The 27,256-nt window shown below is 42.1% G+C and overlaps 2 protein-coding genes across 5 annotated transcripts; one reads left to right on the plus strand and one right to left on the minus strand.

Moving 5' to 3' along the window:
* Positions 1 to 25,746, plus strand: BPHL (biphenyl hydrolase like). 4 transcript variants are annotated; one of them, XR_010829510.1, is made up of 9 exons: positions 1 to 157; positions 3,226 to 3,329; positions 4,931 to 5,097; positions 9,147 to 9,300; positions 11,657 to 11,788; positions 14,361 to 14,484; positions 16,905 to 17,005; positions 23,741 to 23,834; positions 24,900 to 25,746. XR_010829510.1 is itself a non-coding variant. In XM_066992550.1 (8 exons), the coding sequence occupies exons 1-7, from the start codon at positions 57 to 59 to the stop codon at positions 16,990 to 16,992; spliced, it is 870 nt and encodes a 289-aa protein (XP_066848651.1). In that variant the 5' UTR covers positions 1 to 56; the 3' UTR covers positions 16,993 to 17,005; positions 23,741 to 25,746. The 4 variants fall into 4 exon arrangements, 3 of the variants coding, with proteins under 3 accessions (XP_066848651.1, XP_047906164.2, XP_013049024.3); XM_066992550.1 differs by having other exon boundaries at positions 23,741 to 25,746; XM_048050207.2 differs by lacking the exons at positions 23,741 to 23,834; positions 24,900 to 25,746 and adding an exon at positions 22,377 to 22,494.
* On the minus strand, positions 17,266 to 19,712 carry LOC106043858 (tubulin beta-1 chain). The gene is made up of 4 exons (XM_048050205.2): positions 19,554 to 19,712; positions 19,129 to 19,237; positions 18,744 to 18,854; positions 17,266 to 18,544 (listed from the first exon to the last, which is right to left on the minus strand). The coding sequence occupies exons 1-4, from the start codon at positions 19,608 to 19,610 to the stop codon at positions 17,484 to 17,486; spliced, it is 1,338 nt and encodes a 445-aa protein (XP_047906162.1). The 5' UTR covers positions 19,611 to 19,712; the 3' UTR covers positions 17,266 to 17,483.
* Positions 25,747 to 27,256: the final 1,510 nt, after the last annotated feature.

Raw genomic sequence — 27,256 nt, forward strand, 5'->3', positions numbered from 1 at the left:
GCCACCGAGGGCGGGCAGGGGGAAGGGAGGGAGGCGGAGCGGCAACGGCGGCCAAAATGGCTCGGCCGAGCGCCGCCAGGGCGCTGCGGGCGCTGCTGCTGCCGCTGTCCCCCCGCTCCGTGCCGCTCACGCCCCGGGGACCGGCCGCCTCCTACGGGTAAAAAAAAATATAATAATACAGCCTCCTCCTGCCCCCCGGCCCGGTGGCCGAGAGCAGCGGGGGTTGGGGAAGGTGACATTTGACAGGCAGGGGTGGGTGGCAGCGAGGGGTCCCGGTGGCGGTGGGCAAGGTGTTTTAGCAAAGGGGGGTGAGTGCTAGGTTTGGGAAGGTGGGGGTGACAACAGGGACGCTGGTAGCACCCTGAGGAAAGGGCTGCTGCAGGTCGCCGGGGAGGCTTGTTCGGCTGGGAAGAGCCATTAGCTGCTTTCTCTATACTGCAAGGAGCTGTGGCAGGGGTCTGCAGCCCCTTCTCACCAGTCTCGCCTTCCCTCTGCAATCCCCTTTCCCCCTGCATGGCAGGACGCAAGGAGAAACGCTTCCCTAGTACCTGCGGACACCGTCTTTCCTGCAGGTAGTACAAAAGAAGGACGAGGAGGAGGAGGATTAACAGCCAAGTAATACTGCTTACTCTACAAATCCTGTTAAGGAAAAGAGACGTTACACCATTTTTTTTCCCCCCACACAAATAAAGACTAAGTTGCATTACAGCCCAGCGGGAACAGAAAGGTAGCGCCCAGACCAAGGTGCGCTCCTACAGAGTATGAGGTGCAGCGGGGCGCCTTGCAAGGCCTGCGGGCTCTGCATCCCTAACGCCTTGCTGAAGGCAGGCAGCACGTATCCACCGCTCCGCAGGGCTACAAGCTCTAACTATACTCATTCAGTTACAGCATGGTTTGGTTTTCTTTTCTGCTTGTTTTGGTTTTTAGCATTGCTTCCACGAACATGATTATGCCCAACGATGCAGTCTTTACAAAAAAAATGTGTAGAAGCAAAGTCATCACGGTGACAACCATACTGAAGTGATTTCAGACTCACAGGAGCCTGGTGTGGGGAAGACCAAGTCTTTTAGGAATAGCCACTTCCAGGGCAGTTTCATATATATATATATACATATGTTCAGAAAGTATTGAAAGTACACTGTATGTGAAACTCCCAAGTTTCATTGGATTGAAGTGAGATCCAAGAACTGTGCCTCACAAACTCAGCAAAATTCCTGAGCTCCCGATGTTAATAATTAATCCTGAAAAAGGTAAAAGAGTAGAGCTGGGGAAAAAATCTAATGCTATCTGAATCATGAAATTAGAATATATACCCCTTGTCTATGAAAACTACATGTTGGTTACTTTTTAAAAAAAAATGGTAACTGTGTGATGAATATTTCTGCTTTGTTTGGATCTGGACCTGCTTTTGGCAATTAATAATCAGAAGCAAAAAAATAAATCACATTTCTATAAAAATCATTAAGAGCAAGGTATTCACTTTTTATGGTGAGAACTGTGATAAAATAACCTGTTGAATCACAAATTAAAATATGGTATATTAAGGAAAAAATAACAAAACATCCTCTTTTAGAAAAAGGCAAAACTCATATTCAAAAAGGGAAGGAGAAGGTATATCTGAATGCTACATTGAGAATATATGTTGTGAAGTATATAGCCATATCAGGTGCAGTACGTGGACTTAAAGAAGGTTTAAAATGGTAGTCAAACTACTCCATTGAATCATATTGGCATAACAATTCAACAAAACTCCCTGAAGTTACAATGACACAATGAGTTTCTTTGTCTGAGCTACATTCTTGAAATGCGGGTCTAGATTTGTACTCGAGTTTTCAAGTTAGATCTGCCCAGGTACAAAGACCTGATGCCATTCTGCAAAGTCACTGCTTATAGTTAGGCACGTGGCATGGTTAGCTGTGTTACACAGACCCAGATTTTACGTAGAACCCGTATGGCTTCATGTCGCACACATTCTGTGAGCCTGCTGCCACTTATGTACTGGGAACTTGAGTTCACCAGCTATTGGTCATTCCCTTTCTGAGGAATACGTAAATTGGTGGTATTTATTACTTTTAATCCATCATTTGAAGTTTAATACAGGTGGGACTGTGTTTACTTGCTGTAATCAGAATTTATTTGCTAAAACTGAATTTTTAGTGAGTTGTATGGTGCATGGCATGGAATAGAGACTGTTGTTACATGTAACAGTGGGAAGCAGCTTTTCTGTAAGTAAGCATGTGAAGTTCATTCACACTGATTGAATTCATGGGGGAAGAATAATCTATTTAGACTGAGAAGTGCAGGAAACGGGGGTTAAACATTAGGCAACCAAAAGGCAAAATTTATATCATATTACTACCTCTAGATAAAATTAGTTAGGTTGGTGAAAAGATGTCTGGCAACCATTTGGATACAAACTCGCTTAGGAGATCAGATGCAGTCATTTATACTGTTAAGATAATATCTTCAATATATGCTACTTCTAGCATTCTCACTAGGTATTTGTATCCAGAAACGGTATCTCAGGTTAACTGCATTTGTACATCTTGCTTTGCAGTAAAAGGTTAACGTAGGCATTTCAGCATGATGTCCCGTGTGGTCAGTCCCTGTAATCTTGCCAGTTCACATTTTTCCATTTAGAATACTTCTTTAGTGGGCAGGGATTTTTGGTCATGCGTTATTTTCCAATTAAGTATTACAGTGGCAGAAATATCACCCTCATCTCCCTGCAAGGTGTTTCTCATGTAGACCTCCTACAGGAGGAACTGTAACAATAATTGGTGGTTTCTTTGGCAGACAGAGAAGTCTAGTTCAGTAGTACTAAAGTAAACACCAGCCATTTCGAAAGTTACTCTGTAGCAGCAGGAGGTTTCTCCTCTGTAATATATCTCTTTTACCACATTACCGTAGCCATGTAAAGATGCTTTTGTGTTCCCCTTGTTGCACAGTTCTTTTTTTCTTTTCCTTTATCTTAATTCATTTAACTGTATTTGTGAAATACAAGTGCAAATGTTATATAGTGATGACATACCGAATACATCTATGCTCCTGTCAAGTTTTGTATTTAGTCTTCTGTGCATCTGTGAAAGGGTGAGCGACCTATTTAAATTTTATTGTATTGTCTTTCATGTCTAGAAAAAGTAAGTATTCTATATTCCTTTAATGTCCATGTAGTAATGAGACTTAGCTGTCTCAATGTTCTCCTTTTTCTCTTCCCTTTCCTAGTACTTCAATAACATCCGCCAAAATCCAAGTGAACGGAGTCAACTTGCATTATCAGCAAACGGGAGAAGGAAGCCATGCAGTTCTCCTGCTTCCCGGAATGCTAGGTCTGGAGATTTTGTCTTATCTTTGTGGCGCAACCACCTCATTTACCATTCATGCTAGAACATACAATACTATTTTGTAATATGTTCAGCACCTGATTATAGAGCATTGCTGTTAAAAGATAAAATTCCTACACATACAAAAGATAGGATAATGCAGAGTAATTGCAACCAGTTAACTGTTTTTAAAGACTTTATTTATCTCACCAGGCACCTTTTATACATCCATAAATAGTGACTATTTCATAGTCACTCACACCTTCTGGATTTGACTGTGCAAAGTGAGTGTCCAGTATAAGTGGCAAATAGCTACAGAAGGTGCAAAGTAATGGGGGTGGGAGGGGAGAGAGGGAAGAATCGGGTCAACTGTATTTGTTACACAACTGATGGATGCATGCATTTTTAGAAACTAGGTGCATTCCAATTGAATTAATAGACATAATGCAGCACTTGCAGTTTATTATCATAGTGAAAAAGGCCTGGTTGAGACTTCCTTTTTGCTTAAAAATGCATTTCCATGTTTTGGTTATTCAGGGCAACATCATTAAAACTCTCAATGACATTTAGAGTTGGACAGCAGGTTCTGCTAGCTACACGATATCTGTCCATCGAGATCAATGCTGTTGATAACAACCCTTTGAAATTAACACAAGCTTTTTTTTCCCCTTGATTTTTGCAGTGCATTTAGCCCTTGCACAGCCATTTTAATATAATGATAAATAACCAACTTGATATTCAATTTTCATCCTTTGAATATTTTTATATTAGTGCTGAACAGGTTTCAGTCAAGTAGTGCAATATTGTTACCACATGACCATAATCCAAATGAGAAAAAAATTGCAGTCTTCTTAGCTTCCTCCTAGTGTTCATAGATAGCTTAGTGCAACAGCATTTTCTAGACTGGAGTACTTCATTTTTTTTTTTAATCTTTTGAAAGTCAGAGCCATTGATAAAAGAAACAGTTCTGCATGAGAAAAAAAAAAATCTATTTGACTCTTTTTGGCAACAAACATATTAGAAAAATCAGAAGCTAGAATTCTCTGGGTTTTGTGTCACTGTTTTCATCTCAGGACAAGTATTTAAAGCTCAGCTTCAAGCACCCAAAGTTGTACAGTTTTGTTGAAGTGTTTCATCAAATGAGAACTGTCTCTCAAAATGCTTTTTACCTATAGATCACAATTTAGTAGCTAGAGTCAGTGTATTCCTCCCCTTCCACAGTTTCCTCTGTGCTGGCCAGATGAACAGCAATGATCATGCTACTGGTTTAAATCTGTTAAAGATATGCCCCTACCCCAGTTAATTCCAGGTGAATCAGTTTAAGGTACTCTTTCAGAGCATCCAGGCAGAGCACAGTTTTGGTAAGCTTACATACTTACTAGAAATAGTTTGCTCTCAGTGCACCACAGATACTTTTAAAGATTTTTGTTATGGTACTTTCTGAGAGTTGCAATGCTTAGTTACAATTAGAGATAAAGGGTATTTCAGTTGATGGATAGCCTCTTTTTTTAGAATTAAGATACAAGTTTCCCCAGTTTCCATTTAGCATATGCATGCTATAGAAGTGTTATGGTGGTTACTTTAATTGAAAAATTATGATTTTCCAGGGAGTGGTCAAACAGATTTTGGACCACAGCTTAAGTCTATGAATAAGCAACTTTTCACAATTGTTGCTTGGGATCCTCGGGGATATGGACAGTCCATCCCTCCATCTCGAGACTTTCCTCCAGATTTCTTTGAGAGGGATGCAAAAGATGCTGTAGATCTTATGCAGGTAAATCTGTTCTCAGATTTTATTATTTCTCCGTATATATTTAAAATCTGTTTTCCTACTGTTATGTGTTGTTTCCAACAGATAGCAAGTTATGCAAAAGAACACACAAATGAAGGCTTAAAACTGGGCAAACACACGCTGTTCTGGAAAATATTTTCTTCTTCCATTTCTTTTGCAATATACACAGAGGTTCAGCAGCGGGGATTAATTATAAAGCAATACATTTTTATTCCAGAACCCTGCCCTTAGAGGTTTACAGCCAAGGACCATGTAAGTTTAGGTGAACTATATAAAAAGAACAAAGCCTATGCCAAGTGATTTGACTGGAAGGGATTACAGTAGTGAAAGGTTCTTAGAAATTTTTCTAGCTAATAGAATCTTGGCATTTTGCCTTGAGCAATCCATTGCAAGAAACATCTGATTCTGAAAACTAAGCTGACACTTTGCATTTTACAGCCTATTACTGAAATAAATTTTGTGGGAAATTGAAGGGTTCCTGTGATCATAACAGCTCTTAATAACAGAGCTATTGATATTATAAAGAATATGACCTAAAGCTGAAATAAAAAATCCTACAGGATGGAGAAATATTTATTCCTAAGTTCTGCTTTTATTCCATCCTGTAAGTGCTAACACTATTCTCTGGTTTAGTTTTACCTAATATTTGGGCTTTGTTACGTTAAGCTATACAGTTTCATTGGCCATGTTAAGAAAGTTGGCAGAACATTAAAATTCCAAAAATATGAGACAAGATTCAGACAGTGAATCCAAATGTATTTCTGTAACGAGCAGTAACCTTACAGAACCATATGAAACTGGAAATGCAGCCATATTCTGCATGGTGAAACAAAATCAGTCTGACAGCAGAATCGGGATTAAGATACAATTGTGCCCTCTAACCATAGAAGCAATCTCTCTGCACAGTAAGTCACCAATTTCTTCTGCTACACTAACAAAGAAAATAAAGCTGCTCCCATGGATAGGTGACAAACTTTCTGTTTAAATGGTTGTAACCCCCTTTCCTGCCTCTGTTCAAATACTAATAGATGCCAAACAGAAAACAAAGCTGTCCTCAGAAAGCATGTAACCATGCAGCGTGCAAACAGGACAGCAGCCTACCAATCTTTAAAGCTGCCAAAGCAAATGAGATGTGGCATCCTGTTATTTTTGAAGATGTTCATTGATGTGAGCATATAACAACAAATGATTAAAGTCTTCCCAAGCATGGGTAACTTGATTCTATTTTAGCATAGCATATAAAGGATAGCACAAATCCAAAGGAATCATCCCAGCTAGGATTTCCAGAAAAAAAAAAAATCATAACTCCTGCAGAGGGCTTTATGATGTATGCTTTGCATGCACACAGACAGAAAATCCATCTGTATAGGTGGGCCTTCAGAACCTTTATTCTAGGCTCTTCCAGGTTCTGGTGCCTCTGCTGGAGCTGTGGCTGCTGCAAGGTTTTGACAAAATAACAAAAGCTGAAATTCTGAAGAGTATTTTGCACCTCGATGCAAATGACAGTGCTGTTTATCACTGTATGGGTTCTGTCAAGGAGTTTGTGTGAAATGAAAGGAGTATAATGCAATAAGCCTGCTTTGCTGTGCTCCATCCCAGTCTGTAAGAAAAGCCCAGCAAAGGCCCATAGCCTTAAAAGTTATCATTATGAAAACTCTATTGATATTGAAGAGGTACTTACGCTGAAGATCTACTGTCCAAATGAAAGTATGAATTTGGGCTTCTCCCAGTTTTGGTAAATCAACTGCAGCCCTTATTTATTGCATAATTCCTGTGATCCAATGAAAGTACATAGTACTGAGTGATATTACATTGCACTGCTATAAATTATTTTTGTCACAGCACGCATGATCTTTCAATTGCATTTCACACAGACCTTGATGGAGGAGATGATTTCAAAAGAGATTTTGTTCCCCTATGGGGTAAAGAGAGCACAAAATCACCCACGGAATCGAGGAGCTGAAACCAGCTCTCAGGTTATTGCCAGTATTAAGTAGAAGCCTGTGCTGTAAGTAGTCCAAGATTAAAGCAAACAAACATGCATGCCATATCCAAGATGCCTGTTACATCACATTGTTGTTGGTTTTTAATTTTTTTTTGAAAAGCACAAGGGATAAGAAATTCCTCATGCTGGAAGGAATCCTGAGACAACCCAAAGTATGCATCAAGATAATGGCTAGTTAATGAGAGAAATACAGAACTGGAGGCAAATATATCTCAGCTGACGCACTGACAAATAACTTAAGACAGAGAAAAAAAATTAGTAGTCTATTCCGCCCATCAGCCAACTCTGAGATCCATGCGTTGCTGTTGGTGCTAGGAGAACAGCTGCAAAAAAAAAACATGAGCTTTGTAAGCACTGCTGCCAACCCCTGAAGCTTGCCAAGACACCAGTAACACTTAGCAGAACAATACTTAAAGTTGATCACAGATAACTAATTTTTGAGCAGGCCAAGGTCAGCTACTAAAATTCCAGGCTCCCTTTTCTTCCTGTCAGATCTTACCTAATATGTCCTTTTCTTTACCCTGCCTTATTTCTTTTCTGTTTGCTAATTATGGCTTAGTCAGATGAAATTGAGTATTGACCAACACTACAGTAAACCTAGTAGTGAGGAAGGGGCCAAAACCAGAAAAGCCTGATAGCAATAGAAGTTTGCCAGGTATCAACTCAACTGATAAGGCTATGCCTCACTGGAGCTTCAAGTTTACAAGCAAGAGTAAGCTTCCAGATTATAAACTACTTTTTCCTCTCTGTGTAGTTCTTTTGTTTCTCTGATTTCCAGTGTTTTTGCTTTCTTCTGTCCAAAGAAAGCAGGATGGGACTTCCAACAGCAAAACACTGAGCACCAAAACACCTTGTTCAACTAACTTCCTCTTTTTCCTTCACAACTACAATATCTTCATTGATGACATCTAAAAAGCTGTAATTTTTGGGGGGGGAAAAAAAAAAAAAAAACCAAAAAAAAACCAACAACTTTGAAACCCTTGGTTATGCTTGTTTCCTAAAGAGTTCGCAAACTCAGACTCCTACATGCAAAACATCGAATACTTCTTAACCACTAAATTTCATTCCTGTAAAAATGGTGAATTTGTTCCTTAATGCCTTTATCTTTCTCACCTTTTGCCCGCTGAACATCATATACACAAAATCCTCTCTCCTGTCACTGCTGTTGCCCTCTACCACAGATCTTGGATATGTGAGCAAATGAGAATTTTGAATTCTGAGTGGAAAGCGGTGTACAGGTCAGAATGAATTAAGGTTTTGGTTGACTTTTTTTTTGCTCTGAGCCTTCCTTTATGAGAAGGAGGTGTTGCAATATCAGTGCTTTGAACTGGAATTCATGATGAACTAAAACTTAAAATTAGTTCATCCATATTGATTTCATGAGTTCATCAGTTATATGCTTCAGAAAATGTGGATTAGGCACGTAAATTCAATACAATCCTGTAACAAACACGTTAAGCATATTTTGGTCATTACTCAGCAGATTTTTTCCCTTTTTTATTTTATTAAAGAAAAAAGCAAACAGCTAGCATAAGTAAATTAGATCACTGGATTCCATTTTTTTAAATCTTAAACTTTTCTTAAATTCATCTTGATTTTGGATTACATACCATCCCACACTGTGATAGTCTTTGCCAACTTTATACAAAGAGAATTCACACATTCTTGATACTGTCAGGCTTTCTGAAAAGGTCTTTACTATCTATTCTAAATAAACATTTCTTAATTTCAAGAGGGCTTCTTAAATGTAGCAGAAATCTAATATGACTGATGTTTGTTTCCTTAAACAGCCATGGAAATATGGAAGGGCAGGTATAACTTCTTATTTTCCAAATATTTGACCTATGTTTTTTGTTTTGTTTTTGTATAGAAGGAAAATCTATATTTTCTAGCTAGCTGTAAGCTAACTATAGCTCAACTATGCAGTGTTGTGTCTAGATCTGTACAGACAGTTTTCAAGAAATTCTTGATATTTGCTAGTAAAGCCAAGTGATATTTTTCATATAACTTTCTTGTACAAATCAAGGCATTGAAATTCAAGAAGTTCTCTTTGCTGGGATGGAGTGATGGTGGTATTACAGCACTCATCGCAGCCGCAAAGTATCCAGCTCTTATCCACAAGTTGGTTGTCTGGGGAGCAAATGCTAGCGTTACTCAAGAGGACGTGAGAATTTATAATGGTACGTATAAACTGAATGGGTAGGGGAATATCATATCCTAAAAAAATTATTTTCATCTCATCTTGATCTAAGGATTTCAGTCACACTACCGCTAAGTAGGGATGCAGTTGAAGACATAACAAAACAAGACACAAAATTCACCAAGTTGCTAACTATAGGGATAGATTAAAATCATAGGGAGAAATTGCCCAACAATTACTCCAAGGGTAATATAGCGGAATTAAGAAGGCCTCATCAACAGCTGCTAAAAAGCATAAGTTATAATAGCTTGTCAGTCATTTTCAGAAGGTAAGATTTTTGTTGCTTTAACAAATTCCTAAAAATAAACTCCAAATAATCCTACTGACCCCACATTTGATTTACTTTGTCATATCTTGCACAACACTTAGACAAGGTCCACAGAAAATCATTGGACTAGCACATAACAGCTTTTGCCTCTAGTGTCTATGTAACGCATGGTCAGTAAGAAAACAACTTCATAACTTACCATTTGAGCAAAGGAAGCAAATTAATCATTCAAGTAAACATCCCAGGATGCCTTTCTAATTTGCATTCCTTTCAAGTTAATTACTGTGGTTACAAAACCTTTCCAAAATAAATAAACACCATATTTCTGATCATTATTACACTCAAGTAAAACAAAATCTGACCATTCGCTACTCTAAAGCAAAACAGCAGTGCTAGAACTCAGAAATGAACCTTATTTACTTCTGAAATTAGAAATAAAAAGAGTTAACCATTCAGCCTCTCAACAAATGTAACTGATCGTAATTTAATTGAAATTTAATTGAAGTGATTGGCATTTGATTTATACCAGCTGTGGAATCTGTTTGGCTTCAGCTAAATTACTCGTGTATGTATTGTACATGTGTACTTACATCACCTGTACTAAAGCATTTTCATTATCATTAGTAGTAGCAGTAGTTGTGTGGGTTTTTTTTTAAGCTTTGTAAAAGTGCTACTTCAGTTCTTTACATGCTCTTATATGTACAGAGGTTTTATTACATAATAATTACAAAATACACATCAGTCAGAATGAGCCAATAGAAAAAATAAGTCTTACTTTAGAAGGACTGCAGTTAGTGCCTGCAACAGTGCTGACTTTTGGCCTTTTTGTGGACTGGTGCTTTCAACATCTCTCTCTGGGTGATAGGGCTCCTGAAGGAGCAGTGCAAGCCTTCTGCAAAGCCCATCAGTGCACCTCACCTACAACAGAGGGTTTGGTAAGAGAGAAAGGCGTTCTTTTGGTATCTATGTCCTATCAAGGTTTGGCTTTCTTCTTACCATCTTTTTAAAGTAATGATGGCTGCATGGATAAAACAGTACATTCTGTAAGGGAAACAGCTGTTCAGTGACAGCTAGCCTGGGATGATCACACTCATTTCCTGGTGGTTACCAATCAGATGTTTCAAAACACCACTTTCAATCAGTACTACCTTGCTCATTTGGCTGGACAGGTTCTGCTTGTTAATTAACTGCAAACTCCTTTCTTTCCTTATTTTCCATCTGAAACCAATTAAAAGCTTTGCTACTGGCATATATTACTGTTGAATGATTCAGTACTTTTTAGATCTCTTTTAGCATTCTTTGCTTTGTCAATGTTGTTTTGAGCTTTCTTGATGAAAAGCTGTACAACTGAAACACAGTTTAGTGAACGTCACCTTTGTGGATATCTGGTTTGTGAGCTGTATTTAAAATTTTAGGGGAAAAATAAGTAAAGCTGACAAATAACTAGAATGTCAGATTATTTGTACAACTGTAGCCAGTATGCCATGAGTCATGGGGCTCTACTAAGTAGAGCTGCTTGTTTTTTTCTAAGACTATGGCAAATGTACCATGACATCAGCCTGCTGGAATGCCTTAGTAAGAGCTTCCTTCCTCTGAATACTGGTAAGAACCATGGAAGAACTTCCATCCATAAACCAAAGCAAAAGGCTAAAGGATATAGAAAAGAACTGCTAGCTCTGGCACAGTGTTACAAAAATAGTCTCCTTTTTATACACAAGATTACTACAAGGTACGCAAGGTACCTCCTTGAGCTCATCTTCTGCGTGCCCTCAAAAAAAAAAAGAAAAAACAGAAATTGTAGGACTGTGTTCTTCTACATATATATAATTTTTCCCCATGTGAACATAAGATAGTCTTTTGTAACTCAGAAAGATCACAGCAGAGATAATAAAACTACCCCTTTTTTTATACCCTTTCCATGCTAAGAATTATTTAAAACCATTGAATGCAGTTTCAAGTTTTAAGTTCATATCTGCAGTCGTCTTTGAAAAGTTACTCGTATTGGATGTTGACAGTACTGGGTTTTATCAGGAAAGGTCCTAACATACTTCAATGTTATTTTATATAGGTATCCGAGATGTTTCAAAGTGGAGTGAAAAGGTTAAGAAACCACTGGAAGAGATGTATGGACATGAATACTTTGCAAAAACCTGTGAGGCTTGGGTAGATGGAATATCCAGCTTTGCTGAAAAGTCAGATGGTAAGGCACTTACAGTGTTAATCTGAAGCAATTATAGTAGCAGACTGTTCTGGATAAAAATCTAGCAGTATTCCTGGCAGCCAGGAAAGGAAGGCCTCTGCATATGGCTTTAAAAGCTGTGCCTGACTCACACTTAGGAATAAAGCAATTACTTTTTAGATGGTTCACAGAACCAGCAAGGTACAGGAGGAGAAAGCATTTATGGGAATAGTTAGCTGATGAGTCCCTTCTCTTGCTCCAGCACAAAACTACATGATTAAATCATTGCTTTTGTGCAGACTGAACAGGAGGGATTCTACTCAACCTTTTTTCTCCTCTACTTTCTCAGCATCTAAGCACTGCATCTTGGTGACATTAAGATATCCCAGAAGTGAGGTGTGTTCATTTGAGTTGGTGTGAGCAGTAGCTGAACCACTTTTTCAAAGTAGTACCAAATGATGAGTACAAAAAGAAGGAAGTTCAGATTTTGAGAACTCAGAACCAACAAAATATTAAAAAAATACTATTGGCACAGCTTGGGCATTTCAAATCCAAAAAGAATAGTTAAACCAAGCAGTATAATCACTATTGAATGTTTCTCTCTGAAGACTTCTCCAATTACTCTACATAGCCCTTGCAACCAAGGGTACCATGAGTAATAACCTGCAGTTCTGTTTTAATTCACAGGAAGATTGCCTTCAATTTGACAAAGCCGAAATGCATAGTGTATAAAACAAGAAGTCTGTAATTCTCTTAAATATATTTTCCTGCAACTCTCCTAATGAAAGACAGGAGGTGATATACATTAACAGACAGCAGGTGCTAAAGGGAAAAATATTTTTTCACATTTTTTCATCAAGATTCCCCATGCATCAGCAACATGGTACTAGAATTTCTCTCACTAGAGAGTTGTAACAAACTGTGATATCATTTCGTTTTATCCTTTCTAGAATGTATCTCCCTAAAACTTGTTTATTCTTAAATCCAAAGCCCAAGCCCATGAAACACTGGCTGTGGCATCCTCTTACTGTCTGCACATGCTTCAAACACTATGAGGTGGAGCGACTGTGAAATGGAAGCCACCCAGAGACATGTAACAAGGAGCTGAATTATCCAGATGCTGTAACTGGGTCAGCTCTTGGGAGAAGACTAACATTTGCTGAAAATGATTAGCTACCGTCAGACTGCAATTTTTCCATGATTAACTTGGGAAGGGTGACTTAGAATACAAGCAGACCTTTGAATCAAAGTTAAGGAACACTGCAGAAAAGGCTATTTGTGGTGAATACAAGCAAAGGGGTTAGTAAAAGCCATTAGAAGAGAAAAACAAATCAGAGATAAAAGGACAACAAAACTTTTGTTCGTCAACAACTCAAGTACTTTTCAAAGAACAGATTATTTGCCCTAACAGCTTCTAGTATGAACTTGTACAAGAAATAAACTTTTAGAGGGTACCAACATTTATCAATACTGAGTAAGCTCATAAAGCTGCAAAATTCAAAATTCTTCTTGCTGTTATGTGTTATTAGAGTAAACATAATGTAGTGGTTGTAGAATAGAACAGTTTTATTTCCTAGTTTGACTGCCAACCATGACCTTAGGTAAATAACTTAAATTTGTTTGTTAGTTGTTCTGAAACAGTCAACATTTGTGCAGGTATTTGATGACCACGAGTACAAAGTTCTAAATGAAAATATTTAAGGGTTATAACTGCAAACTAAGAGAAGGTAAATAACCAAGCAATTGGGAAAACTCTATGAAACCATGGATGACTTAAGAGCTAGGGAAGACATGCATGCACAAATATTAACTGTGCAGCTCTTGGTAACTGCAAGGAGAAAACTACAAATGGGACATAAAGCTATCTCAAGGATAAATGGAACATAAAACACATCAAGTATGCTTTGCGCATAGATTCCCTTGCAGGAGCGTGGGAAGTTAGCCAAAGAGTATGGAAACTGTGGCACTATGTGATGAGGTAAAAAAAGGGGAAAAATAGAAAAGTCTCCAATGAAAAGCATTAAAATTACTTCTACTAAGATTTAAGACTAGTAAGTATAAAATTATTATTGAAGTTCTGTAAAATGAATGTGCAGGAAGAACAACCTTTGAATAGTTTTAGTATAATTTGTATTAAATGGTTATTTATTGCTGACAGCAAGGGGTCTGGAAGGTGGAACAGGCAGAAGTACAACCTAAGTTAACTTGTTGATAAAAGTAGCAAGTCTTGGAAACAGATAGCCACCATAAGAAAATGTAGCATGAAGGCAGTAAGATGCTAAGATAAAAAAGAAGAAAAAAAAAAGAGAGAGCGAGCCTGGGTACAAGAGACTGGGGACATGGGACAATTAACTTCATTTGCTCTATCCATTTGTGTTAATGTCCGTTAATTAAGCAAATTTCAGTACTTGCATAGTACTTTAGTGAAAGAAATGTTATAGCCCTATTTATATTGTTCTGTGGAATAATTGCATGCTATCCAGAAGGTAAGGCAACAGCTAGAACCTGAGTTTTCACAATCCTTTACAGAAGCAGTTTCAGTCTTTCACACTATTTTAAGACGAAGTATAACCTTCATTTATTTTCTCCCTAGGTAATATCTGCCAACAGTTGCTGCCTCTCATTAAATGTCCCACTTTTATAATTCATGGTGAGAAAGACCCTTTGGTTCCACGCTATCATGCAGAATACATTCAGAAGCACATCAAAGGCTCCCGGTAAGTTTTGTGATGGAGTGTTTCTAAATCGTTGTTGAAGAAAGGAAGTTCAAATCCACAATGTTAAAAAAAAAAAAAAAAAAGCATTTGGACAAGTCTTCTCTGTCACAGATGGAACTATTCTAAATTTCCCTAGCAGCTTATGATGCGAACAGTGTAGCTGGACCTTTCTTGTTATATAAAAAGTAAGAAACAAAGAAGTATCAGTGCTTCAGTAAGCACCTTCCTATTTTTCTCCAGGAGAAGCCACATAAGGTCCTCTTTCTCTTCCCATTTCTCACACAGATCCACTTTCTAATACTTACTGAAATAAGCAAATTTGTTTTCTCTGTTATGGCCATTACATTCCTTATGTTGTGAGATACCTAACTTCTGTCCCATTCGCTAGGGCAGTGAATTCAGATGCTATGAATGGGACAAGACTACTGGTTATTGGAGAGGAGCAGAGGATACTGATCTTTGCTCTTCCTTGTTGATGTGAACTACAACCTCAAAGATTTGTTTTTTAAACTGTGCCAGGAATTATTAGTGTATTTCAGAAAAGTTCAATGACAAATTGTACAACTATGCTCACATATTACTCCATAAACAAAAAGTCTTGAGGCAACATCTGCTCCTTTTTGAAAATCCGGAATGCTTCCCATAAAAAGCTGGGATTCCACCAGCTGAGTTTTCTTCATACATTTGCACATGAATTCAAGAGTTCTATTACTACTCAATAACAGATAGCGCTGATTAGCATTAGAGAAAAGAATTAGGAGAACTGAACCCATTTTTATGAATAGAGTGTAGGAATCCGTTATAGGTGTCATCTCTGTGAAAAATTGAGTGATATATTTACCTCAAAGTCAACTCTGCCATTCATAAAAAGGTATCATTCCACAGGAAAGATAAGAACAAGAGAACAATCGCATGCAAGCATTTTTTTTCTCCAATGTCAGCCAGCTAGTGACGCCCACATATGCCCTGCTTATAAGACTTGTTATTCTGTTAGATTTCACTGAGCTCAAAAACGCTCTAGGTGCTAAGGCATGTCATAATAAAAACTAGACAAGGATCAGATAGCTTTTTTGGAAGAAAAGCCACAAAAGAAAGCATTAGATGTTGCCATATGATAAAACATAATGCTGGTCTTTATGTCTTTGTGCTGAAGTGCTCTCCCATATGTGTATTTACCAGATAAGAAATGGAATTAATGGTGATATTCTCAGAAATATGCAGAAAATACTTAGGCAAACCTCCCCTTTTTTCTTGTTGCACCAGAGAGGAAACCTTCCATTGTAAAGCAGAAAGACTTTAAATTCCAGTAACACTCTTTGAACATCTGCTATTCCTGCCTTGGTTTTTCTCTTCCTTTGTAAAGTAGAAAACGATTTGCTATTTGTAGCATTGTGTATTTCTGTCATGTGTGCTATCATCCTGCTTTTGCACTGTATGGCTAGAGTTAGGTCATATTAGGCCTAACAGCAGTAGCAAAAACCATTCATAGTGGTGTAGGATTGTATATCTGTATATTGCTTTGTCTTTGAAGAAAGAGACAATGAAATTCAGGCAGAAGTGGTAGAGGAACCAAATAGGTCCATACTACTGCTCTTTCTGATAAAAAAAGCAGAATTTTATCACCACTAAAAGAATGATTACCCTCACTGTAGTAGGACTTATATGTTATAAAGGCAACAAAGTATCAATCAAGAATGTCTTTAGCTCTGTTGAAACAGCTTAGTAAGTGGTAGAACAAAGAATTTAACACTTCTTTTTGGGTTTGTAAAAAGTACATACCAAAGGTATAAGGTTTTTCCCATTCACTCCTATCAGCATTAAGAGCCTAAAGATTTAATCTTCAGGTTCTTCTTCTAAACACTTTTTTACATCTTAAGTTAAAATTCTGCTGCAGAAGTTGTCATCCCTTTCTACTTTAAAAGATGAATGGATGGCATTAGTTTTGAATTTGTCTTGTAGCAGAAAGATGAGAAAATTCAAATGCCAACCAAGTTTGAACAGTGTCATGAAATATGTTTCTGTAGCAACCTGTTCAGTGCATTCCCTGTCTAGGACAGCCAGTGTTCTCTGAAGGAGGCAAAGCAGCTTAGGTGCTTGACATACCTTCAGAAGACAAAACTTCTCAACTGAATTTCAGAATGTCACAATCTTCACAGACCACTAAAAACATTCCTAGAAACTGGGTCTGGGACAGAAGAAAATGGTTTTAAGCATAGTTTATCCTCCCCAGAGTAAGGCAAGTAGTATGCCTGTTGATGTAGTTGACATTCTGAACACCACATACGTGGGAACAGTACTTTAGCGTTACTTAATTTTTTGACTTGGGTAACCAAGAACGAGGGAAAATAAAAACAGTTAAATTACCTGTGCTCCCAGAATGTAGGACATACTCAGCATGTGCTTTTTCCCCCTTTTTTAAGATTGCTCCTGATGCCAGAAGGAAAGCATAATCTACACCTGCGTTTTGCAGAGGACTTCAACAGACAAGTGGAAGATTTCTTACTGTAACCTAAACCGTAAAGTAAGTTAGATGTATGTGTCCTTACACTGTTTAGTTGACTTTCCATATTCAGGTTAGGTGTGTTTGAGTCCTGTAAGAAAAAGCAGGAAAAATTTGCATGAGAAGCATTCATCTTGAGAATATGTAAGCCTCCATGGATCAGAGCACACCTTTGTGCTGCTAGATTTCTAAACTGCCTTTAAACTTAATTCTTCTCAAACACACTGACTGAACATCTGTTCTTTGTCCAATTGAGGTGTTAAGAAAGACAGAAAACAGAGTCTAGAATACATGCCTTTATGTGCTTTTAACATTAAAGGACAAAAAACATTGTAATAAATTGGATTCAGAACTGTTACACTGAGAAATCTGTCAAAGTTACAAGTGCTGAGAGGTTAATTGGGTACACAGCATCTAAATAACATGCTTTACCACCACTATCAGAAAGTCATTCAGTATGCATGCCAGCTTTACAGAAGTTCTTTTGGTAATGGGGGATTTAAGCCTCATCCTCTTCTCCCTCCTCTTCAAATTCACCCTGCTCGTCAGCAGTGGCATCCTGGTATTGCTGGTACTCTGAGACCAGGTCGTTCATGTTGCTCTCAGCCTCGGTGAACTCCATTTCATCCATGCCCTCGCCGGTGTACCAGTGCAAGAAAGCCTTGCGGCGGAACATGGCCGTGAACTGCTCCGAGATCCTCTTGAAGAGCTCCTGGATGGCCGTGCTGTTGCCTATGAAGGTGGCGGACATCTTGAGGCCGCGCGGCGGGATGTCGCAGACGGCCGTCTTGACATTGTTGGGGATCCACTCCACAAAGTAGCTGCTGTTCTTGTTCTGCACGTTGAGCATTTGCTCGTCCACCTCCTTCATGGACATGCGGCCGCGGAAGATGGCCGCCACTGTCAGGTAGCGGCCGTGGCGGGGGTCGCAGGCGGCCATCATGTTCTTGGAGTCGAACATCTGCTGCGTGAGCTCGGGCACCGTCAGGGCGCGGTACTGCTGGCTGCCACGGCTCGTCAGGGGGGCGAAGCCCGGCATGAAGAAGTGCAGCCGCGGGAAAGGCACCATGTTGACCGCCAGCTTGCGCAGGTCGGCGTTCAGCTGGCCAGGGAAGCGGAGGCAGGTGGTCACGCCGCTCATGGTGGCCGACACCAGGTGGTTGAGGTCCCCGTACGTGGGAGTGGTGAGCTTCAGGGTGCGGAAGCAGATGTCGTACAGGGCCTCGTTGTCGATGCAGTAGGTCTCGTCCGTGTTCTCCACCAGCTGGTGCACAGAAAGGGTGGCATTGTAGGGCTCCACCACCGTGTCCGACACCTTGGGGGAGGGCATGACGCTGAAGGTGTTCATGATGCGGTCGGGGTACTCCTCGCGGATCTTGCTGATGAGCAGGGTGCCCATGCCCGAGCCGGTGCCGCCGCCCAGCGAGTGGGTCAGCTGGAAGCCCTGCAGGCAGTCGCAGCTCTCCGACTCCTTCCTCACCACGTCCAGCACAGAGTCCACCAGCTCGGCGCCCTCAGTGTAGTGCCCCTTGGCCCAGTTGTTGCCAGCCCCACTCTGTCCTGCAGGTGCCAGAAGCAAGGTGCTGCGTTAGTGCCTTCTTGAGGAAGTGAGATCTGTCTTCTCCTGCCCCAGGGGGATCAGCCCTTGCTCCCATCCCAAGCCTGCTGCAGGGATCCAGCCCCACCCTGGTCACTTGCACTGAGCTTTCGTGAGCTGACTGCTCGTGGTCTGATAGTGCTTCTCCATGCACTTACTCACCGAAGACAAAGTTGTCTGGTCGGAAGATCTGCCCGAAGGGGCCGGAACGCACCGAGTCCATCGTGCCGGGCTCCAGGTCCACCAGGATGGCACGGGGGACGTACTTGTTACCTGCGGGAGGGAACGGTGCCAGTGTTACAGCCCCGTGGGCAGCAGCCAGCGCCACGAGGGCACCGCTGGGCTCCCCCCAGCCCCCCTGCAGGATTCACTGGAGAGACACCCTGTCTAGACCAGAAGTACGGCGCTATCGGAGCTCCTCTGAGAACAAAGCTCTTTACAGTCAGTGGTGGATGACAGCCTGCTCAGGAATTTTTCCATCTCCAAGAACGAGCTGGCATCCCTGCCCGGTTTATTTTGGGGTGCCTGAGGAAGCAGGCGGGCTTACCTGCAGCTTCATTGTAGTAGACGTTGATCCTCTCCAGCTGCAGGTCGCTGTCCCCGTGGTAGCTGCCGGTGGGGTCGATGCCGTGCTCGTCGCTGATCACCTCCCAGAACTGCGAGAAAAATTTCGCAAAATGGCAGCTCCCCCTGCAGCTGCCCGGTGCCAATCACGCCGCCAGCGCAGCCCGTGCAGCCCCGACCACTCCCTAGCGTGCTTGAGCAGCTGCCTGGGAGCGACCCGCACCCCGCGCAAGGGCGAGCTCCTCCAGCAGCTTCATTAACAGCGGCGCAATTAAGCAGCGAACACAATGCCCGCGCCCCCCCGCCCTGACGCCCTCCCATTGTCTGCCTGCCTGGGGACCGAGTCCCGCTGCCAGTACCGGGGACTGCCCCCGCCGCCCGCGCTGCCCCCGGGGGAGCGGGCGGTACCTTGGCGCCGATCTGGTTGCCGCACTGCCCGGCCTGGATGTGCACGATCTCACGCATGGTGCCGGTGCCGCCGCCCCGCCGCTGCCTCCCGCCCTCCGCCGTCGCCTCCCTCCCGCCCGGGCTGCGGCGGCCGCGCCCCGCGCCCGGCCTTAAAGCGGCCGCTCGGCCCCGCCCCCTGGCGTGACGTCCCGTGGGTTATCGGGCGGGGGGACACCGCCAACAGCCAATGGGATGGCGCGGGGGGCGGGGCCTGCCGCAGGGGGCGGGGCCTTACCTCACCTGCTCGGCTGGGCGGGTACCCGGGGGTAGGGCCGGAGGGGGCGGCCTCGGGCTGCGCCGCGGAGGGGTGCTGGGTGTCACACAGCCGGGGGCCGTGGGGGCTGTGGGCAGGACGGGCCGGGAAGGCGCAGGGGAGTTGCCCTTTGTGGGAGAGATCAGCAGGGTGGGTGATGAGCCGGCTGGGGTCGATCTAAACGGTCTGTATCAGTGGGCAAACCGATATCTGCTATGGGGTGTGTGTCTGCTGTACGCCTTCTGGTCAGGAAGATATGGCTGAGACCTTCAGACGGCCAGATGAAGCCTTACATTCACAGGCCGTCATCCTCAAGGGGAACGTTGACCCCCCACAGATATCTGCTGTAGGGTTAACGCAGCAGGGTGCAAGCAAAGCAGGAAGGCTGGGGAGCAAATTAATGGTAACTTACTGATATATTATGGAAAAAGAGAGACGTTCTGCTGGACCTGCTTCTTATAAACAAGGAAAAAGTGGTGAGGACTGCGAAGGCTGGGGCAACCTGGGCTGCAGTGAACATGAGATTGTGGAGTTCGAGATCCTGAGAGAAAGGGAACGAGGCAAATAGCCCGATCACAACCTAGGGCTTCAGGAGAGCAGATTTTATCCTCCTTCAGAGGAAGAATCCCATGGGAGATCATCCTGTAGAGAACAAAGGTCCAGGCGGACTGGTTGACTTTCATGGATCACCTCCTCCAAGCTCAAGAATGGTCCATGCTGACAAAAAGAAAATCGAGCAAAGGCACCAGGAGGCCTGGGTAGACAAATAAGGAGCTCCTGACTAAACACAGACATAGAAAGGAAACATATAGGAGGTGATAGTAGGGTCCAGAAGGAATATAGAGATGCTGTCCTAGAGTACAATGATAGGTCAATGTCATTACTGCTGGTAATCCTTGAAAGGTTATGGCAACTGGGAGAGGTTCCCGAGGACTGGAAAAAAGCAAATATCACTGCTAACTTCAAGAGGGACAAGCAGGATGATCTAGAGAACTACAGGCCAGTCAGCCTCACCTCAATTCCTAGAAAGGTGGCAGAATCAGTTCTTCAGGAAACCATTTCCAAACATGTTAGGGTCAAGAAGGTGATTGGTGTTAGTCAGCATGGGTTTACAGAGAGGCAGTCATGCCTGACCAACCTCATAGCCTTCTACAATAACCTGACTAGCTTGATAGAAGGTGGAAGAGCAGTGAACACTGTTTATTTTGTGGAGGCTTTTGAACTGTTTCCTATAACATCCCCATAGGCAAACTGTTGAGGTGTGGCCTAGATAAATGGACAAGAGGAAGGAGTGAAAACTGGCTGAACTGCCAGGCTGAAGGGCTTGAGATCAAGACAAAGCTCAGAGGCCAGCCACTAGTGGTGCACCCCAGTGACTGACCCTGGGGCCAACACTGTGCAACATCTTAATGACTTAATGGCATTAAGCAGCAGAAGAGCGCACCCTTGGCAAGTTTGCTGAGTGGATACATCAAAGGGTTGTGCTGGCATCCACAGGGACATTGACAGGCTGGACAAATGGCTGGCAGGAACCTCATGAATTTCAACAAGGGGAAAGTGCAAAGTCCTGCACCTGAGGAGGAATCACCCCAAGCACCAGCTGGAAAGCAGCTTTGCAGAAAAGGGCCTGGGGGTCCTGGTGGGCACTAAGTTGAACATGAGCCAGCAGTGTGTCCTTGCTGCAAGCATGTTCAGCAGCATCCTCCCACTCTACTCAGCCATGGTGAGACGCATCTGGAGTTTTGGATCCAATTCTGGGCTCCCCAGTACCAGAGGGAGATGGACATACTGGAGCAAATCCAGCAAAGGGCCGCGCATGTGGTTAAGGGACTAGAGGATCTGTCATATGAGCAGAGGCTGAGAGCTGGGACTGGTTGTCCTGGAGAAGATTCAGGGGAATCTTACCAGTGTGTATAAATACCTGAAAGGAAGATGCAAAGAAGGCAGAGCCAAGCTTCTCTCGGTGGTGCCCTGTGACAAGAGAAGAGGCAATGGGCACAAACTGAAATATAGGAGACTCCACTTAAACATAGGAAAATTGTTTTTTGGTGTCAAGCACTGCTATAGGCTGCCCAGAGATGTTGTGAAGCCTCCATTCGTGAAGATACTCAAAGCCTGACTGAACACAGCCCCGTCCAACCTCACTCTAGTTGACCCTGATGGGCTAAATATAGGATTGGACTCAGTGATCTCCAGAGGTACCTCCCAACCTCAACGATTCTGTGATTCTGTGAAAGGCAGGGAGGAGTGGGACTGAGGTGTTTGACCAGTAACATCAGATCAATGGTTTACTGGTCCTAGTGCCACAGCGCACTGTAATGTTAAATTAAAATTATAACAGCTACAAAAACATTGGAATTTTGCAAATGTGAGCTGCTAATAATTAATGTGGTAAATCATTAACATTTTCTCTGCCCTGCATTTGGCTGCTGTGACCTTGGAAAAATACTTTGGATATTTTTCAAAAGCAGCCTTCAGTTTGCTCTGGTGAATTGACGTGCAAACAAACCATGTCTCTTTTTCTTCCATAGTGCAGAAACCTCAGCTGCTGTGAAATGTCATCAACATGGACTGGCTTAAGCTTGGTTACACGTGGAATTATGTACTACTGCTTTTGCGACCACAAAAATATCCAGAATTGTGCTAGCACTGAGATCTTTTCATCAACTTTCCTTGAATTCTGTGTTCTTTCTATCCTGGCTGTTGTATTTGCCATTGACACATTTCTGCAAGACTTACCCACAGGCAGTCTTTGTTACTGCTCACGCAACTCGTGCATACGCATTTCTACGCGCTGTGCACAGGCACAGCCTGCCCTTTCAGGCAGCAGTAGGCTGTTACATCTTCTCACTACTGGTGGAACCGCAATAGAGCTGCCCCTCCTGGCTTCTCTGTGGGATTCACACAAGCATTTAAGAGATTTTTTTTTGGGGTGCCAAGGTATTCTTGGCAATCTGCAAAGCAGCAGCTTTAAGCATTCTGAGTCCCCACCTGAAGGTACCTGGACACTCCCCGACATGCCTTCTTCCCACATGCACACAGTGGCTTCCTAGAGCTTAGCTGTTATGCCATTAAGGATTTTGAGCTTCTAAAAGGAAAATACTGAATTCATAGATGCTATAACACTGGTTTCTTTGTAGGTCCTTGCTGGTTTTGGGGGGGTGTAGCTCCAGGTTTTAAAAATGAGTACCTAAAGTGAGGTTCACATTTATGTGTCTAATAAGTTCCCTCCTCTGTAGCCGTGCTGAGCATCCATGAACACACAAATTAAATGTCAATTATTTAAATGTCAACTTAGAATCCTACCTTTAGGCAAACAAACACTGCAAAAGATCTTAGCCATCAACGGCATTTAAATAGATGCGACACTTCCCTATCGCATTTTTCAGTCTAGCTTCACCAGGGTGCTCAGAATTGCAAATAAAAGTCAAAATGCCCCACTCCTACACTTGCAGTGCCCGTGCAGAGGAACGCCCATGTGCCCCCCTGCAGCCCAACCTCTGCCTGCAGCTCTGCAGCCGGCTCCCAGGCTGAACCAAGCCCTCCACCTTTCCCAGTTTCCAAGGCAACCGCAGAGCCTTGGAAATGAGCTGCACAAGGGAGGCAACAGAAATCCTGGAACATTTTAATGTCTGTCTGTAATTTCCTATTGTTTGAAATAGAATTGCAAACATACAAATGTGAAAGCTGCTCGAGCATGCACGACCGACCCAGCGAGCCTATGGCTTTATTCTCATTTATTTTGAGGGGGCAATAGCACGTAGTGCTGGGGCACGTATATCAGAAACGACATGACTTTTCGAGCCTTTCTGTTTGAAGCCGAATGATTATGCTCTGTTCATTAGCTTATTGTTTGCCTTCTACCTGATAATGACAGTATTCCCACCTGATGCAGGCGGTCTGAGGTCACCTTTGGAATCCGATGCTTAGACCCTGGCAACATGCAGTAAGACTACTTCTCCTGGCAAGAGGGTGGAATATTTGTGAAGGTATTTTTAATTCTAGTAATAAGATGCCATAAAGGAAAATCTATTTTTATTTCAGAATCGCAACCCACTGCGGGCACTAGAGGCGGTTAGGTAGTACAACACGGAGCATGCTTTTATGAATGAACAAAAGCAGTTTCATTGCAGAGTCTTCCGTGCTTGTGGTTTTTGTACCTGGATTTTTGTGTTTGGCCATGAACAAAAGAGGAGAGAGGATAAGCATGTAAAGCAACATCACGTTACAGAACAATTCAGGGCACTGTCAATTCTGAAACAAAGCATGCTCCTTTTAAGGAAAGAACTGGTTTCTCACAAACCTGATATTTCTTCCAACACCCTGTGGCTTCCTTTGTGAGCTTAGACTGTAACCTCTGAGAGTCAGGAATTTGTGTTTATGTAGTCATACAGGACATGGCAAACAGAACCCCCCTCATCTGGCTTCCAAAAGTTACCATAATAAACATGGTCATTATTATGTCACAAAATGACTCCAGAAAGGGAAAAATATGTTGATCATCATCAGGCACAGATTTACTGAGAAGGAGAAAGGCAAAACAACGCAGCCTCTCATTATTTCCCCTTGGCACACCAGATGTGATGGGGTAGCAGCCAGATGGCTCCTGCCCCCATCCAGGCTGCATCTACCTTTTAAGATCGCTCAGAAGACGAAATCCGTTTGCTGTCTCTAGGTCCTTCAATCAAGATATGACTAGGATTCCAGCATCAGTATAAATGAAATGCTGATATCATGCTTGCCAGCATAGCTTATTTCCTGCGTGTTGCTGAGAACAAGGCACAGAGACTTTGATCTGCTAGCCACAGTTTCTTTTGTTCCTGCATCTCCTTGCTCTATCTTGCAATCCGATAGTTACTTGTAATTCAGACCGACACCAAACTCTAAACTTTATCTTGCGACTTAGGAATTTTGCTAAGAGATGCTGCAGTTTGTGGTGGGATTCGATACGCGTTGTTTAAAATCACCTGAGTTCTCTGCAGCAGGAGTCAGGGTGCTGTTGCACCAGGTGAATGAATTGCCTAACAGCCTGCTCTGCTCTCTCCTGCTTTCAGCTGGGTGCTTTTCCCTTCTCCTTTGTACCAGTTCTCACTTCAACATGCTCTGCAATCCAAGAAAAAGCTTCTTCCTCACCCCATCTCTCGTTCCTGGCTGTGTAGCTTAGAGAGCTGAATTGTCCCATCGAGGGGTCAGACATGCTCTGGAGGGAAGTCACGCAGACACACATAAAGGAAATAACACAACCTTAACACCTGAAGCAAGGCAGCAGGAATAGTACCATCCTTTTAGCAGCTGAAGGATATTGAATCAGCCCAGCCCCACCCATGGAGCTACCCACTGCAGCAAACGCAGTTCTCTCAATGCCCTGCAAATCTCTCATCCAGGCTGGCTCTGCTGGCTTTCTTTCTCCTTGCCTGCTAGTGTGGAGCTGGAATTTACAAATACGAGTCATACCATTAACTTATTAACTGTAAGGCCAGGATTATGCTGGATGCACAGAAGCAGAGTGTAAGTCATCAACGCCTGAATTTCATTTGATGCTTGTAAAGCCTTTTGTGAGACCGTTTGAATTCTGCTTGAAAAATCTGTTTAATTATTCACTATGAAGGCAGGCGGTATATTTCTGTCGTATTCATGGAAAACGCAGAAACATTTTCCAGTGCAGAACAACACAGAACTGTTTACTGAACAAGCTCTACAATCTCTGCCAGGGTAGCCATTTCATCGTCTGGAGCAAGTGTTTTCACATTCTGCTTGAGCTGTATTATTAATGTTTCTGTTTGCAATGATAGATGATGTACTCTTGACAAAAAAAAAAAAAAAAGAGCACCTTAAATTTACTAAGGAAGGCCAAATGAGAGAAATAATCTGATAATAAAAGATGACATATGGATAAACTGAGACCAATTAGAAATCTTTATCATACAAGAATCAAACAGTAACAAACACGAATTTAACAAAGCTAACGTGATTTTCTGTCTTATAAGTGGAATTCTGTCCATAAGGGGAAAAAAGGCTTTAAGTAGGGAGGAAGGAATGATATACTCTTAAATTTCTTTTTTCCTTAGATACTGCAAATAGATAACCTCCTTATAATACTCTAAAAACCAAAAAACAAAAACATTTTTTTCTTTGTGGCAGACTTGCAAGTAAAATACTTGAAACTGAATTGGAGCTACGAGCAAAGAAGCAGTTTGCTTGTTGTCAGATTGCTCAGGGAGGCAGAAGAGTTGTCACCTGCACCGTTTCCTTTGCTGGCAGTCATTGGGGGATCAGGCTCCCCCCAGCAGACAGCTTTAGACTGCATTCAAACAAATGTTCGAAGGGCTCCAGCTGGGTAAGAGTCAGGTCTAAAATTTCTTTTTCCAAAATACTCCATGGCCTTAGGCACTTTCCTGAGACCAAATGCTTCCATTGTGAGTTTTCATGTAGGCAAGATAAAGATAACAGCCATCTAAAATGGAAGCATCTGTGATCCAGTACTGTGCTTTTTCCTACCTCAACAATTAACAAACAGATCAGGACAGGTTATTGGAGTATCAAAAGGCATGTGCTTAGCATGACTGAATTTTAGATTGGATGGGGAAAAAAACTCTCAAAAACCTTTGATCCAGTCACGTGCAAGACTAGCTCCAGATACTTTTACATGTTTATTTCTGTGCAGAGTTGATGGAGGGGGAAAAAAACAACCTTACTTGAATTGCCTCAGGCACATAACACATCAAAAAGAGTCGTGAGCTTTGTTTTGTGGAAACAAACAAAAACGATGAAAATTGCACAGGAATATTGAGAAGAGGATTATTTGTAAATGAGAAGACTGTGCCTCTCTCACACCAAGTAAATTCAGGGGAATGGTGTTACTTGTAGCTCCTAGGCAGGCCAGCTTATCTGATCAATCCCTGAAAGTATACGGTAGTTACACTTTAATGTGGAATGGAAAAGTAGAATAACATCCCTTGGGAGAAAGGGTGTGTACCCAGTATAAAGGGTAGTCACATTATCTCTCTAGGGAGGATTTTATCTCCTCATAGCTTTAGCAAATGAAATTTTTAGCCTTATTAAATAGAAGAGTAATCCAACAATTGAGACACCACCTCCCTGCGAAGCAGAACTCGGTTTAACACCAACCTTCAAAAATAGTAAGCTTTTTTTTTTTTTTTTTTGGTAAAATGATTTCAATGCAATAACCACGAAACTTGGCATACTCAAAGCCTGTACCAGGGTCCATCCTGATCTACTATACATAATTTTGCTATTAGGTTTACAGGGAGGGGCCAAAGTTTAAGGAAGCAAGGGGATAACTCTTTTCTTATACGCAGCATGTTAGTAGATGTCCCAGCTCTTTTTTTTTTTTTTTAATGAGGTAAGAAAATCTGTCCCTCCAGGCACCAGCACTGTGTTTTGCAGCAGT

Source organism: Anser cygnoides, chromosome 2 (genome assembly GCF_040182565.1).
Source record: "Anser cygnoides isolate HZ-2024a breed goose chromosome 2, Taihu_goose_T2T_genome, whole genome shotgun sequence".
NCBI lineage: Eukaryota > Metazoa > Chordata > Aves > Anseriformes > Anatidae > Anser > Anser cygnoides.